Source organism: Microtus ochrogaster, chromosome 4, assembly GCF_000317375.1.
Source record: "Microtus ochrogaster isolate Prairie Vole_2 chromosome 4, MicOch1.0, whole genome shotgun sequence".
NCBI lineage: Eukaryota > Metazoa > Chordata > Mammalia > Rodentia > Cricetidae > Microtus > Microtus ochrogaster.
This window is the reverse complement of record NC_022011.1, coordinates 77,120,065-77,135,860: the sequence shown is the minus strand read 5'-3', so window position 1 is coordinate 77,135,860 and position 15,796 is coordinate 77,120,065. Positions and strand designations below refer to the sequence as shown.

The following is a 15,796-nucleotide window of genomic DNA, read 5'->3' as shown; positions in this document are numbered from 1 at the left end:
CTAGTGAGGGTTGATGACGCTAAGCAGACTGTACCTACTGCAAAAGTAGCTCTAGTTCCACATCAAATATTTCACCAGTTCCCTATTTCAAAACTCTACATTTTGACCAAAGGGTTGAAACACGTCTCCCTCTTGCTTTCATTTCCCCAAAGCCCTGCTCTCTGTGGGCTATGTGTTGTTTCCAGTATATTTCATGAAGACATTTCTATCCTTTCTCTTGTCACCTCTCACACGAGCAGGTTTGCTGGCAGAGGCAAACAATTAAATGAGTACAACATTCAAGTCAAAATATTCCATAGAGAAACATCTTTCCAAGGAATGACTCAGCACAGTATCTTCATCAGTTCTGACTAAATAACTGTCAATAAAAGGGCATATTTCTCTAAAAACCCAGTTCCCCTCTGAGACAGAAAAGACATACGGTCATCTACAGTGTACTTAGCAGAATAACATGGCCACTGCCTCTCGAAATGCAGACACTGGATTGATAGTTCTCACTCAGACTGCTGGGCTGTTACAAGCCCTGCAAGTACCCTGGGAGCATTCACACACTGCACAGATGTTTCCCATCAGCAATGAATTGCTTCCTCTTTAGAAATCTCAGACGAAGCGTGGGATGAAGCCATTTGCTCGATAAATACATATTTCAATTTACTATCCTCCAGGAATTGTGCTGCACTGCTGAGAGAGAGAAAAATCTTACTTTCTTTCAGCCATGAAACCCTACTGTGTGGTTTAACCAGCAAGTTAAAATATAAAGAGCTCTGGGTGAAGATATGTTAGTGATTTACTAACCGTCTAGAGCTTCAGAAATACACTCAGGGACTCAGATCATATTCCTTAACAGTTCTTGACTCCAGCGTTCTGGATTCAAGATGTGGCAGAGCCGATTTCAATCTGAAAGCACTAGAGAAAGACCCCACCAACGCTACTGTTTCTACGCCATCTGGTGGTGGAAAGCAATCTCGTTCAGGAGCAGCTCCACCGCCTACTTCTGCCATGAAGTCTCTGTCTTCTGCCCTCTGTAATTACTCGAGACCCACAGTTTTAACCTCATCTAACAAGACCACATGTTGTTAAAGATTATTCCAAACAAAGGAACACCCGAAGGGGTTCAAAAACTACACCAAATTAGAGTATATGAAGCTTAAAGATAAGGAACTGTAAATATTTAACCATTTTCATTTCTTAAAATTCAGTTTCATATGTCAATAAAACAAAGAAAAAAATTAAAATTACTTTATTCTACAAGTATTATATTCATTTTAGTTGCCTAAACACTATGCAACTAAATAAAACTATTTCATTCAGTACTTGAAGTCATGTACAAAAGGAATCGAGTTTATTATTTTCTATGACTATGTACTTAGCATTCAGACAGGTATAATTAATTCTTTCGTAAATTATAGTCATTAAATATTTTGACCCTTTTAAATATTTGATTTTTCAAATTGACCTTAAAAGTTCATGTATACTAAGTAATCATTGATTAAAATAGTAATATCATTTTAATCTGACAGTTTGCAGTTGTGATAATATGCAGACCATTGCAACCTTGGCAGACTAAACATATGCTATACCAGATACTGTCGTATCCCTTTGAGGGCCCCCAAAATAATTGATGTATGTCTTAAGGCTGGAGAAAGTGGTCCATGAGCCAAACCCTGGCACACAGGGGTAAATTCACTAGCTGATTGTGCCACAGAAGGAAATCGCAGGCCAACAACAAAGCGTTCATATCCCTTACCTCATCCTCCCACTTACCCTGCACTCACTCATCTGTTCAGTATTTATTACTGTAAATCTGAAAGCCATCATCTCTAAAGGAAACATGAGGTGCATACCTGATATGAAATGCATGCACTTTATTGATCTGATAAAAAGTTACTTAAATTTTATATAATCAAAGTTAAATCTTTTATACCAATTTACCGTAATGGTTTTTAAATTGTTCTTGTTTGTATCTCTTTAGATTTTATTGAATTTTTTTTTTGGCATTCTTTCATTAAAGGGCAGTTTTTATTTTCACTTAGTATTGAACTTTGTAAAGTATTATCGTTCTCACCAGAAAAGCTCTTACTGGCTAAATTTCATTGTTTGTTAGTTCCTATTAGAGGGGTGCTGGGCTTGACTCTGCTCTTTTCGCTTAAGGTTCCTAAAGGAAATCACTCTTCTAGAAAATTAGACTTCGATCATTTCTTTTTCTCAGTTCCAAATGCTTTGAAAAATCTTTCCATCTTTATTGGACAATGAAATTTTGGTCTGAAATGTCTAACTTTCATAGGTTTGGAGTATTACTTTCTGTCTGTGATGTCGAAACTCTTGAAGCTAGTTAAACATGACAACTAAAAGTTAGTGGTCAAATGCTTACTTTAAGAGTAGTTTTCTCAGCCTGGCGGTGGTGGCGCACGCCTTTAATCCCAGCACTCGGGAGGCAGAGGCAGGCGGATCTCTGGGAGTTCAAGGCCAACCTGGTCCACAGAGCTAGTTCTGGGATGGGCACCAAAGCTACAGAGGAAACCCTGTTTCGAAAAACCAAAAAAAAGAAAAAAAAAAAAGAGTAGTTTTCTCACATTGCATACTATTACTCTCACCCAGCCCACAGTGTATATAATCTATTGTTAAAGCATTGCTTGTATTGAAGGGCAAATTAAAAAATTGCTTAGTATATAATAGTGTAAATGTTCATTTGCTGAATAAGAGAACTATAAAACTTAAGGATTGTTTTTATCTCTACTTCAGTGACATTTATTTATTTTTCTATGGTGTTTCAAATATAATACCTAATGGTGAACCCACAGCATGTATTTCAGACAAATGCTAAGTTTCTCCTTGCAGGTTTCAGCCCTTACACACTTTACGTCACGGCTGACTGCTTCTTCACGCTGCCTTTCTCAGCTTCAGAACCTAACCTTCTCCCTTCCGCAGGGGTAAAACCACAGTGGAACTCCCCAGGATGCAGCTCTGTGCTTTAACTACGCAGAGACACATGTGACCACTTTTACACAGGTTACCTAAAACCTCATACATATACGATGTTTCTTCAGTGTCTTGCATGCTGCTCAGCTACCAAATCTTTCTGCCTGACCCATTGCAAGAAAACAGAAAAGTATACAATTGTTCCATTGACGAATCTACGTCACAGCATGTCACTGGGGTTATTCCATCGTTTTTTTGTGACTTTCTTGATTACTTTTGGTATATCTTTCATGTTCTGAACTGATTTCAAGTGCATGATCTATATGATGCTATGGGATGGATTATAAAAGTAAGATACCATAGGAAATGACCTTTTAAATCATATTTATCACAGAATCACTGCCAGCTTATAAATTGAGTGTATAAACAATTTTATTGAACTAAAATTTAATGGGAGGAATATTTTAGACATTAACACTTAAATCATATAGAAAAGGACCATTTTTTCTAGCCCTGTATTCACAGATAGGAAAATGAAGACTCAGCATTTGGCTGCTTTCAGAGTGTATATCCAGGAAAGTAAGAGTACAGCTGACGAACCCAACATCATCTAAGTTTAAATTTTGAGTAATTTTAAAATGATTTAGCAATAACTGGTACTTTATTTTTTATAATCAATTCAAAACCTTAGATTAGACATGTTTATTCATTTTTAAACGCAATCAAGTAAATGTTAATGAGCAATGCCTCCCAAGGAGAAATAAGTGTTTGAAATGTGTCGTTTAATTCCAGAAGTAGTATCACCTACTAATGAAAGTCCATTTCTGCTTCTACACAGAGCTGCCTCTGCTTCCAGTTTTAAAAAGAAATAAGTGGGCACTTCAGCTCTATTTTGGTGAGACAGAGACACTTTTGCTAAGGTTATGAACAATAACATAGGTTGCTTTATCTAAATTCTCTAAAACTTATATTTCAAAAATAAATTGTTCTGACATCAAGAAATTTTTTTTAGTTTTAGTATAATCTTTGAAAGACTGAGTAATAAAGCCATATTAAGAATCTTGCCTATTTTATAATCCAGTTCATATTTTTACTTTCTCTGTCATGTCGTATTATTTGTTGTCCATTGTGCAGTGAAGAAAGCAAAGTGTTATCCTGCAACAGTCACATTCTAGGAACAAGGACACTAACAATTTATAAGGAAAAAGAAAAAATATAAATAAAAACTGATATTTTAGTGTCCTGTATATGTGAAGTTATTGTTTATAGTTAAAAGAAATATTTTCCTTTTCTCAATTACTAGTGATTTGAATTCAATGATCTTAAAGAAAACTATTTCACAATTCAATAAATATCCTTCAATTAGATCATGAATAAAATATGCATGTATAAAGTAGCACTTATATAGATATAGTAGAGCACACAGTATTTCAAAAATTTTCAGAAATGCACTTACATGTACTTATATATGTACACATAAATATATATGTTGCTTACATATATGTTTATATTGTGAATTCATACATTTTTACCAAACTAATGTTATAGAAGATACAGTACATATCAAGAAATTATATTCCTGGGGATGGAGAGGTGACTCGGTGGTTAAGAGTGTTTACTTCTCTTCTAGAGGGTCTCTGCTCAGTTCCAAGCACCCATGTCAGGTTTCTTATAGCTGCCTACAACTCAACTTGGGGAATTCGATGCCCTTGTTCTGGTCTCCGAAAGCATTACACTAACATGCTAATACAGACACACTTAAATACACATAGAATAATGGTTCAAACTGTTGACAAAGTAAAAACGGAGCTTTTCACTTTCACAGGGTGATTTGAAATATGATGCTTTGATGAAAGGCTGTATGAAGGTTAGGAGAAACATTTTTCATGAATGAAAACTTGGTATTTTACATTGTACTTTCAATATTAGAAATTCTTATGTTGAAAAAACTGGTCATTATTATTGTCTTTGGCATTTTCCCATCCTGATCTTCACTTAGGGGATGACGAAATTGTAAAAAATATACAAATCATTTGGTTCTTTTTTCTTTCTGATTTGTTTTGCATTTAAGAACAATATATAAAACAGTTTGAGAGCCAGGCAGTGATGGTGCACGCCTTTAGTCCCAGCACTCAGGAGGCAGAGGGAGGCGGATCTCTGTGAGTTCGAGGCCAGCCTGGTCTACAAGAGCTAGTTCCAGGACAGGCTCCAAAGCTATGGAGAAACCTTGCCTTGGGAAAAAAAAAAACAGTTGAGGCTTTCAGTCTATACTTGCACCTCACATTCTATCTTCACCTTTGCTTAGTTTAAATCCTTGCCAACCCACTTGGAATTTCAACAGGTGCCAGTTGTGATAACATTTGCTAAATGCTTTTAGAATCTTTCCTATCAATAGTCATCATGGTCATTCTTTGATACCACACAGAAGCCTTGATACCACACGGAAGCCTTGAAACTTTTATTAGGGAAAGCCCCTCCTTTTTTAGTTACTATAAAGTTTGAAGACTTCACTACTACATCTAGAAAAGAAATATGCAGCCTTCAAACTCCTTATTTTTCCAAAGGTTGCTTTTGTTTGTTCATGCATTTAGCCAAAATCTCACCATTTCGTTGTATCAGTTGTTGTACATTGGATATAGAGTGCCCTTGTAGATGATGCTGAGGGAAGTCACGACTCAGTAAGTTGTTGGCTTTCTTTTAAATCTTCTTGACAATGGCTAAGGCTGCTTTTATGATTTCTGTAGCATCTGAAACTATTTGCCATGTTGACTGTGTGACTTATTACTGCTAATAACTGAGTAGAAGTCTGATCCCTGGGATGTCAACAAATCTTTCTGATAGCAGACATGAGGAAATCTTGAAAAGAAAATAATAAAACAAAAGGGATGCTTAGTAAAAGAAGAAGAATTTTGGTCGCTTATAATTAAGATGTAATGTATCATTTTGCTGCAATTTTGTTGTTGTTGTTTAAAACCAGTTCTTTCTTTTCAATTTGCTTCTCTCGACCTTCTTGCTCTCCCTTACTTCCCACTGTTTTCATAACAGGGTAAAATAAATTTTCCAGGCCTTGCTACATAAACAATATATCTTTCCTTGTGTGAGGCAAATAGATTCAAGATGTGTAATTATTCTAAATGTAGCATATATCTGGGATGTCTTCTGTGTCAGACGTACTCTGAGAAATGTTGTTGAGTTCTGCATTTTCTACAGTGCATGCTATGTATTTTCTGGTTTTCTGCTTTTGAGTGAAAGATTGTTGTCTTTAGATAGTCATACTTGGAAGTTTATGGATCAAGAAAGAATCAAGTAGCAGTGACTGTTTTCCATTGTATCATGAAGTAGTCTTTTGGTGCTAATGCCTGTGTTAGGGTTTAGAGGTAATAAATGTGTCTGAAATCAACATAGGGAGGAATTTTTTTAATATGGTGAATATTTACCATGTCTTTCCTCACATTCAACATAATGAAAAACACAAAGGCAAATGAAAGAAAAAACTGTGAAATTTAATAAACCTTTTGGTTTTAACATATTTTCAATAATATAAGTGGATAGTTGTATAGTTGTGTAGCTATACAAGTTTAAATTGATGATAAAGATGCATTCCCAACCACTAAGTTAGATACACAGCGGTAGATAGATAGATAGATAGATAGATAGATAGATAGATAGATAGATAGATAGATAGATAGATAGATAGATAGGCAGTAGGCAGGTAGGATAGAGATATAGATAGAGATATAGAGATATAGGTTTTACATTAGCTATTTCAATAGAGTTTTGTCAAGGAGAAAGTGGAGATGACTTGTATAATTCTGAATCAAGTGCATATTTCATAGAAGGAAAGAAATACTATTAAAATGCACTTGTAGTCAAGTCATAGAAGAAAGGAAGACTAACTCTGGTAAACTTTATAACTTATATTAATAGTGAAAGCCTAAACCTTGTAGGAATAGCATATATATTGAAGTACTAATTTAATAAGATGTTTCTAATTCTTCACCCTGGTTATTAAAAAGACCACCAATAATCCATGCCTATTTTACTGATGACTGATGTGTGATTATTATAACAATGCATATAAAAAGAACTTCAACGTCCATCTTAAAATTTAATACTTCAAATGAAACCTATGACATTAATGCAAATTTATTGTCAAAAGTATCATTGAAAGGGAGTATCTTTTTTCATCTTAGCACCTTAATGTGTTTAAACAATTCTCCCAAACTTAAATTATCATCTTAATAAGGGAGTCACTGTCATGATGGGTGGTAGTTTTTCATTTTCATGTGTCATTTAGCAAACGCGGAGGAGAAATGAACTCTTCCATTGTGAGATGCTCTAACCCTTTATAAACCCATATTATGTATAATTTATCTGAGTTTTGCTGAAGTTACTGTATGTACTGTACCTGAAACCTTCTGTGTATGTGTGTATATGTGCAGACATACTACTCGATCATAAAGTTGGGGAGGGGAACTCGGCTACATTGTGATCAGCAGACTGATCATAATGACGAGTTCATTGCTCTCCTGTGTGAGTCTACCGTGTTTAATTCCATTGACTTTTGGTTTCAGCATTTGCATGTGATGCTCCCTTAAGTAGCCACATCTTTTGCTTTCAAAAGAAATACTTTATGATCTCCTCTTCCATGCAATAAAAATCTGAGATTAAGATGGGTGGTGGTTGGGTCTTTAACATTTGGATTCCAATATGGCTTACATTTTATATTTGTCTTGTTTAAAGACTTTCTATCTATAGCATCCTGCTACCTATTCTGTCCTAAAAGGAAATAGAGCATATTGGGATATTATTGTACAATTTTTAAAATCTCAGCTACTTAAAATCTTTTTCTGGCACCTATCAGCTCTGTCCTTTTAGTCATGTGGGATTGGCAGCTTGTCACTTTTGTGTCGTGTTCCCCAGAGGTAAGTTTTCCCTAAAAAATAACTTCACATAAGTCCATAATAAATATAATATTTATGGCAAATAATTTCTCAAATTTTCGCTAAAATAAAATGCTATCTTCCACCAGCTTTGTCCAACTGCCTACTTACTGACATTATGAAATTTATTTTAGTGCAGGATGTGTAGATAGAACGAAAAATTTTAGGTGTGCCATAGGGTAACTTGATCTCAATATGTGTTTCTATGTTCTTATGGTCATCATACTGTTAAACATTTTTCATGACACTTTGCATGACTGGTCATTAAATGAGGCTTAACTGTCATATTTGAACATTCAATAAATGACCTCTTTGGTTGGGGTGGTGAATTCCTTTTTTAGAGACGGAACCGATCTAGTTCCTCCGAGTGCAGCACAGTGGATAACCCTCTGCCAGGAGAAGGAGAAGAAGCAGAAGCTGTGCCCGTAAATCCAGATGAGCCAGAGGCATGTTTTACGGATGGTAAGGGAAAAACTGAAACTCTCACATTCATTATGTTTTGAAGTTTGTCTTAGTTTGTAATGCTACAGGGGACTATTTACAAAACGGGGATTTCCTATTCTTCCAAGCATGGCTTTCTTAGGAAGTACCGTAAGGCATTAGTGAATTAAGCAAAGACACTGGGAAATAAAGGGATCTACACTACAGTGATACACACATTTTTAAAGATATATATTGAATTTATTTTATATGAGAAATAAAAGAGATTTATAACCTGTCAATATATATTGTGTTTACAGAAATTAGTGCTTTGAGTATTTTCGTGAAGTTCTGCTAAGAGAGGTTAGGTTAAAAATATTTAAAGTTTTCATTCTGTCAAACCAGCTGGTAGCTGTCTGCAATCCCAGTAATTGGGAGATGGTGGCAAAAGTATGGGGAGTTGAAAGCTGAACTTCATGTAGCCTGGGTTACAGAAAAACTTGTCTTAGAACAAACCAAAAGAATTGCATCCAAATGTATGACTTCTGTTTTAACAAATTTTTTTAACAGCCTTGTAAAGATAATTTGTAAAATTATTTGCTGTCGAGATTTCTCCTGTGTAGTTTAGGAATGCCACTTACTTAAAATTTGAGTATAGTTATAATGAAATTGAGCTAATCAAATAATTTAACTCTTTAAACCGGGGTAGCATTAGGCCCACAGGGAATATTCTGTTGAGAAAGCCAACAGAAAAATCAAAGGAAGCAGAGAGATGCTAAATTAAATTGGTACTTTCACCAAAGATGGGTTGGGAGATTTTGTTTGTTTGCTAGTTTGTTTTGTTTCTTTGTTTATTTTGCTGTTCATTGCTCAAATCTATTCATTCTTCTCTGATTCTTACTTTCACTTTGCTGGTGCATTTTATCAACTTGCTTTCTGTCTTTCTTTTGCTTCATTTTTTTCTCTCTTATGCCATTTCTTTCATTAGTTCTATGTGTGGCTTTATAATTCAGGTCTTTCTGCTCCTTCCATAGGTGTCATGATGCTATTCACTGTTCTTAATGTCTTAGAAATCAATTCATTATAAGTATGACCAACCAATTAATAATGGGGATGACATAATTTATGGTTGTACTTGCTCCCATACTCCTTTGGAGTTATTCAATTAGTAAATTATATCATCAGAATCTGAGTTAACGTGTAACTTCTTTTTTAAAAGAATCATGGGTTCTCAGCTAATTTGGTAAGTGGAGCCAATTTATCATCTTTTAAAAATATTCTCAGCTCATCAACTTTTTGCACAGATAACTAATTACCAATTCCCACTTTAATATAGAATGGGCAACCCATTCAGTCTTTGATTTTCTTTATTTTGAGAGGAAATTATGAATGAAACATTTGTTTTAAAACAAGTTTCTCATTTTGAATGAGAGTACTAAAGAGCTTGTTCTCCTAATCAGTTTTAAATTGATTATATTGATCATGCTGTAATATTCTTGGGCCATCTGTCTTTGGATAGTTTCTTTGTTATCGGGTATCATTGGTTTAACATGATGAAACCCAGCTTAGACTTTATGTAAGATATCACGAAAGCTGATTAATGAACCCTCCAAAAGACAAAGACTTGATGCTCTGGGACTCATTAGACTGTTTAGAGATTCTGTTGTGTTTACGTTTAATTGATAGTCATTCTAAAGAGAAGATGTGATAGCCTTACTAACCAGCGAGGCTGGAAGTCCCTGGGGATTTGCCTTTGCCTGAAAGTCAGGCAGGCGACTGAGCACTCCTGCCTCAAATAAAGAGAAATCTCTGGGGTGTGATAAACCCTAGGGGCAGTCTTTGTGAGGCTTTACTTCAGGCAAAACTTTCCTTACTTTTCTGATTACAGTGCAGTGTGTTTTTATTTCTGTAGTTATAAAAACCAATGTTTCTTTCAATTTTGAGACTGGCAAAAATGCCTCCAACAAAGCAAAATCTTTATTATGGTTACCTTTCTCCTCCAACACTTCTTGTCTTTAAAATAACTCTGGTTATTTATTTATTTTTCTATCAACTTGAACATTTTAATAAAATTTTAAACTCTGTAATAATGATTTTTCTGGCCCCTTTCATTCAGACCTACGTTCCCCTAACCATCACCTCTCCACTGTGGCCTCTTGGCTTTCCATGAACACCACTTAACACACATTATCTGTTTCCTCTTTCCACTGGTCCAGCAGTATTCAGATCAATGCTTAACAGCTCGTTGTCCAAGAAAAAAAAAGGTGTGCTTGCACACAACATTCTCATGGAGATTAGATTCATGTATATCTCTTTTAGTGTCTGCATTGTTGTCTAAGTTCTCTGGGATTATGATTTGTAGGCTGGCTTTCTTTGCTTTATGTTTAAAAGCCACTTATGAATGAGTACATGTGACAATTGTCTTCCTCTGTCTGGATTACCTCGCTCAAAATAATATTTTCTAGTTCCATCCATTTTCCTGCAAAATTCAAGATGTTCTTACTTTTTTTCTGCTGTGTAGTACTCCATTGTGTAAATATACCACATTTTCCTTTTATCCATTCTTCGGTCGAGGGACATTTAGATATCTCAAATCTCTTGTTGCTTTAGTTTCTTGTTCTTTCCCCTTGACAAGGATACTTAGTGCATTAGAACCTATAAGCTCAATGACTTTCGGTGTCTCTTCCACTCACTAGCAGCACACAGTGTTGGGGATATCTAGTTAAATGCCTATCATTTCATCTATCACTCCTCAACCTCTGTACTATATGATCTAATTCTCTGAGGCAGAATGAAATTGCTTCACAATCTGTCCAATTTCTCTAACTATGTATCTTTCACATGAGTCTCTAAGAATATCACTTTCATAATTGTGAGCTGTTTTAATTCCCCCAAATGACTGCTTGTTGCACTTGTGTAGGGGACCTCCTTTCAAGCTTTTGCTTTTATTGCAACTAAACTCTTTCTCTTACTGGTATCTTAATTCATTTTGGGCTTCTGCCTCTTCCAGCAAGCCTCTTACTACCTATTTTTCAAAACATAAGCCAGATTATGTGGACTTCTGTTCTTCAAAAATGACATCTACATGTCTGATGTTAGTTGTTTATCCATTTAATCATTAACTTCTGTGTTTATTTAACCTAAATAAGATCGAAATCTTATGGAAAAGAAACTATATGCAAGCACACACTAAAACACTTGATGGAAAAACGAATAAACAAGCCCAAATATTTTAAATAAAATTGCTGTTAGCAGAGAAAAACGTAGAGCTCAATAAAAATCAATAAAAAATTGCTCTCTCTAGACCTGGATGGAGGTGGGGGTTCCTTGGACTTCCCACAGGACAGGGAACCCTGATTGCTTCTCGGGCTGGGGGGGGGGACTTAATGGGGGGAGGGGGAGGGAAATGGGAGGCGGTGGCGGGGAAGAGACAGAAATCTTTAATAAACAAATTTAAAAAAAATAACAAAAAAAGAAATCTCATCTTATTAAATAAAAATAAAAAAAAATTGTTCTCAGTTTCTCATAGCAAGGTAATTTAATAAGGTAATCCCAAGTAAGTTATTTTTACCCTAGAATAGATAAAACATATTTATCTGCATCTTCTAATGACTTTTGCTTTTTTTTATCTTACTTTAAAGACTTCCCATTACTTTTCTCAATATTTTTTTCAGAATACCCTTTTTCAAAATGTTTTGTGTTTGTGTTTACTTTTGCTGTTGAGTCAGGTTTTCATGTACACCAGGCTAGCATCAAATTCCGTATATTATCAAGGATATCATTCAACTTCCTATGCTTTTGCAGAGATTGCATGTGTGCAGGCTCACCACCTCAACTTGTTTGCATGCAGTTCTGGAGACCAAACACCATACCAATTAAACGACACTCCCAGTCCCTCAAAAGTTTTAAACTGAGAAGTAGGATCATGTTGAATTATATTTTCTGTAAGCAACAAAAAGCCTTGAAATTAATTTTGCTTCAGTGTTAGGCTTGTTCCATTCATTCATAAATTTCTCCGTTAAACGATCTAAATGGTGTGGGAGAAATCAAGAAGTCAGAAAATCTCAGGTGACAATATATTCCGAGTCGAAGAGAATTTGCAGATTCTAAACAATGCCATCAGAGTTAGAAAATGAGAGAAAGTGGTACCTTGAGACATTAAAATGTAAAAATGATGGGATCGGGGGAGAGTGTTTCCCCTTGGTAATGGATTTCAAGCTCTTACGCTGAGCATCAGGGTATTCTATGCATGTCTTTCTTGCCAGGTTGTGTGCGGAGATTTCCATGCTGCCAAGTGAATGTAGACTCTGGGAAAGGGAAAGTCTGGTGGACCATCAGGAAGACCTGCTACAGGATAGTTGAACACAGCTGGTTCGAAAGCTTTATCGTTCTCATGATCTTGCTCAGCAGCGGAGCTTTGGTAGGTCGGCTACTCTCTGGATTCACATAAATGATTATCTTTATATACAAAAAGGAAAAGTAAGTATGGCAAGTTTTGCTGAAAATTAATCCCTAGACTTTCGTGTACATGGTTCATTTGCATTTATTTCTTAGCATTATTGTCCAATGACATATATATATATATATATATATATATATATATATATATAGCCACTGACTTAAGATTTAGTTTATATTTTAGCTGTGTGCTCTGTGTGTACGCATGCTGAGAGTGTGAAAAGATGCCACCCTACAGATGCCATAAAGGGACACCTGGTTCATTGGAACTGGAGTTACAGATGATTGTGAGCCACCCACTGTGGGTGCTGTGAGCCAAATTTAGGCCCTCTGCCAGAGCAATGTGTTCTTGACCTCCAGCAGTCTCTGGACCAGTCACAGTGAGGTCAAGCAGAGCATTTTGTCTCATCTTTGAGACTCGCTACCCCTCACACTGAACCTGTACCCTAATTCTAAGAGCACACTTCTTTGGCACCAAACCCTTTCCTTGTCACGTTTTAGAGCTATGGTTTCTGTTTAGGAGCCTTGTATGAGTTTTCAGGACTGGGCTAAAGGCACAGGAAAACTTTGAGAGCTAGACTCCACACACACACACACACACACTTCAAGACTGCTGACTTTCACAACATGAGCCAGTGTTGTACATCTTAGCATATCTGCCCATTCTATCTGCCCTAGTTCCTCAGTCTGCTTCAATATTGCTGTCAGTAGTTGAAAAAAGAAGGTGCTAAGGATGATTTTTAAAGTATTAAATTTTTTTGAGGGGGTGGATGAGAGGGTAAGAATGGATCAAGTCCATGACCATGGACAGGTAATACAATGTTAATCACCAAAGTTATGCTATTTAGCTCTCATTTTTTTCCCAAAAAAGTGGTTAGTGCTTTCACATGGTAGAGAAAACTCTAGTAATTAAGATGGTTTTGATAAGTAGCCATTTTATTTAAAATTAGTTTACTCTTTAGATCAATTTTAATTATTTCCCAAAAAACTTAGGGCTATGACTACTGTGTCATTCCACTTATTTAAAAGTTCTTGTAGAATGTAAATGCTACTTGCATGAGAAAAAAAAACAAAACAAAACAAAGGAGGTTCCTAACCCTTTGGGGTAGGTGTGAAGTAGTGTGGAGGATTTACAAAGGTTTGCAAGAGAGCTGAGCCTGGAATGCGGGTCTAAAAGGATCGATCGGTACTCTTTCCATTTGGATGGGGAAAGGTGAAGTAAGAACCCTTGGGTCTTAGAGACCTGATTCTTCGAGGATTACTTGCAGTATGTAAACACATTCTTTTGAGGTCCCTTTGCCTTTGGCAACAATGAAAAGAATGTCAGAACCACCTGTTCCGCAGTAGCTGCAAACTAGAGTCAAGTAGCAGTCTGTTTTCACACGATTGTTTTCTGTGATGTGTCTACCAGGATTACATTTCCTGCTTCTCTGGTGAAATGTAAATTTTAGACTGGACAGGAATTAAAATTCGAATGCTGTTTCCACAGGCTTTTGAAGACATATACATTGAAAAGAAAAAGACCATTAAGATTATTTTGGAGTATGCTGACAAGATATTCACCTACATCTTCATCCTGGAGATGCTTCTCAAATGGGTGGCCTATGGCTATAAAACATATTTCACCAATGCCTGGTGTTGGCTGGACTTCTTAATTGTTGATGTAAGTATTTTAGAATAATTTGTAAAGGATTGTTTATTCTAAATGTTCTGTTTTCACTAATGCTTTTCTATGTTATCATCTTGCCATCTTATTTTACTTTAAGGCCAGGCATTTATGTTTTTAAGAATATTAATGTAGCCCATGGAGATATACCTGTGATGAATAGAGGAATAATCTTTCAGCAAATGTAACTTGTCTTCCATACTACTCCATCAAATGCTTGTAACCTATGTTTGTATATGTTTCTCAAAATACAAAAGAAATGGTATTTTAAAAACATACATGATTCGAGCCTAGAGAGATAGCTCAAGGGTTACGAACACTGGCTTCTCTCCCACGGCATCCAGTAATGATTTCTAACCTTTGTATGTTGACCCACAACCTTCTATAATTCTTGTCACAGGCACTCTGATGCCCTCTTTTAGTACTTAACACACACGGTGAACACACATACCTGTGATTAAAATCCTACACATAATTAAAGCAGAAAACATTTTCTTTAAAATGTGCATGATTTGAATATCATTCTGGTTAATATTTAACAAAAAAAAATGGAAGACCAGAGAATCTTTGAGAGGAAGGAACAGAAAAGGACAGATGAATGTTTCTAGGGGAGAAAAGACGCTAATTTTCACAATATAAAATTCAGAGATGAAGGGGAGATCGTCAAGCTATCTGACATAGTAGCTGAAAACTAGGTAAGAATTTAGGGTTAAGTCTGACTTGGCATTAGATGGAAAGAAAGGCTGGGGAATGTTCATCTCAGTCACATTGATGAAGCAAACAAAATGAGTCATTCTCGTTCTTCTCCAAACATCAAGCTACCACCCCTACAGAAGGGCAGCAGAGCACGGAAGTCAACACTACTTAAACAAGTTCAGAGAGTGACTTAGGACTTGCATGTTGGAAAATGCTTAAGTTGGAAAATGCTTAAGTATACTTTATTTTACATGCCATTTTTAATGGAAGACAAAATGATTTGGGAGCGAAGGACAGAACTCAATTATAGAGTGTCTGCCTACCATGTGTGAGGTACTAGTTTCAATATTCAGCAGAAAAATAGAGAAGGAGATGGTGAGTTTCTGCCATTGCTTCTTTATTTGTTGACAATTCCATTCACATGTATGCTAATTATTCCCCTCCCTTTGCCATCTCCTTAATTGCCTGTAGTTTTTTTGTGTAGGGTGGAGGGTTCTTGAACTTCCAGCACTCCCCCTGCTACAGTCCACATTAGTGTATCTCTGATTGTTGTCTTTGTTCAACTCTAAAGTTTAGGCAGCCATGTTAGTAAAACTCTCTGGTGTACTTTCTGATATTCCTACAACTTTATGTATTTAGGAACATACACACGCACCTCTCTCTCTCTCTCTCTCTCTCTCTCTCTCTCTCTCTC

At 36.0% G+C, this 15,796-nt stretch overlaps 1 protein-coding gene and 1 long non-coding RNA gene across 4 annotated transcripts in view; one reads left to right on the top strand and one right to left on the bottom strand.

Moving 5' to 3' along the window:
• LOC113455948 overlaps nucleotides 1-15,796 on the bottom strand; it is a 149,870-nt gene that overhangs the window by 94,203 nt on the left and 39,871 nt on the right. The window lies entirely within an intron of this gene.
• The window catches only part of Scn9a (sodium voltage-gated channel alpha subunit 9), a 124,572-nt gene that overhangs the window by 94,323 nt on the left and 14,453 nt on the right, over nucleotides 1-15,796 (top strand). For both annotated transcript variants that reach the window (XM_026778698.1, XM_005346500.2), the window contains exons 18-20: nucleotides 8,204-8,324; nucleotides 12,548-12,702; nucleotides 14,230-14,403. In XM_026778698.1, the coding sequence (XP_026634499.1) occupies nucleotides 8,204-8,324; nucleotides 12,548-12,702; nucleotides 14,230-14,403 (450 nt within the window). The remainder of the gene's footprint in view (nucleotides 1-8,203; nucleotides 8,325-12,547; nucleotides 12,703-14,229; nucleotides 14,404-15,796) is intronic.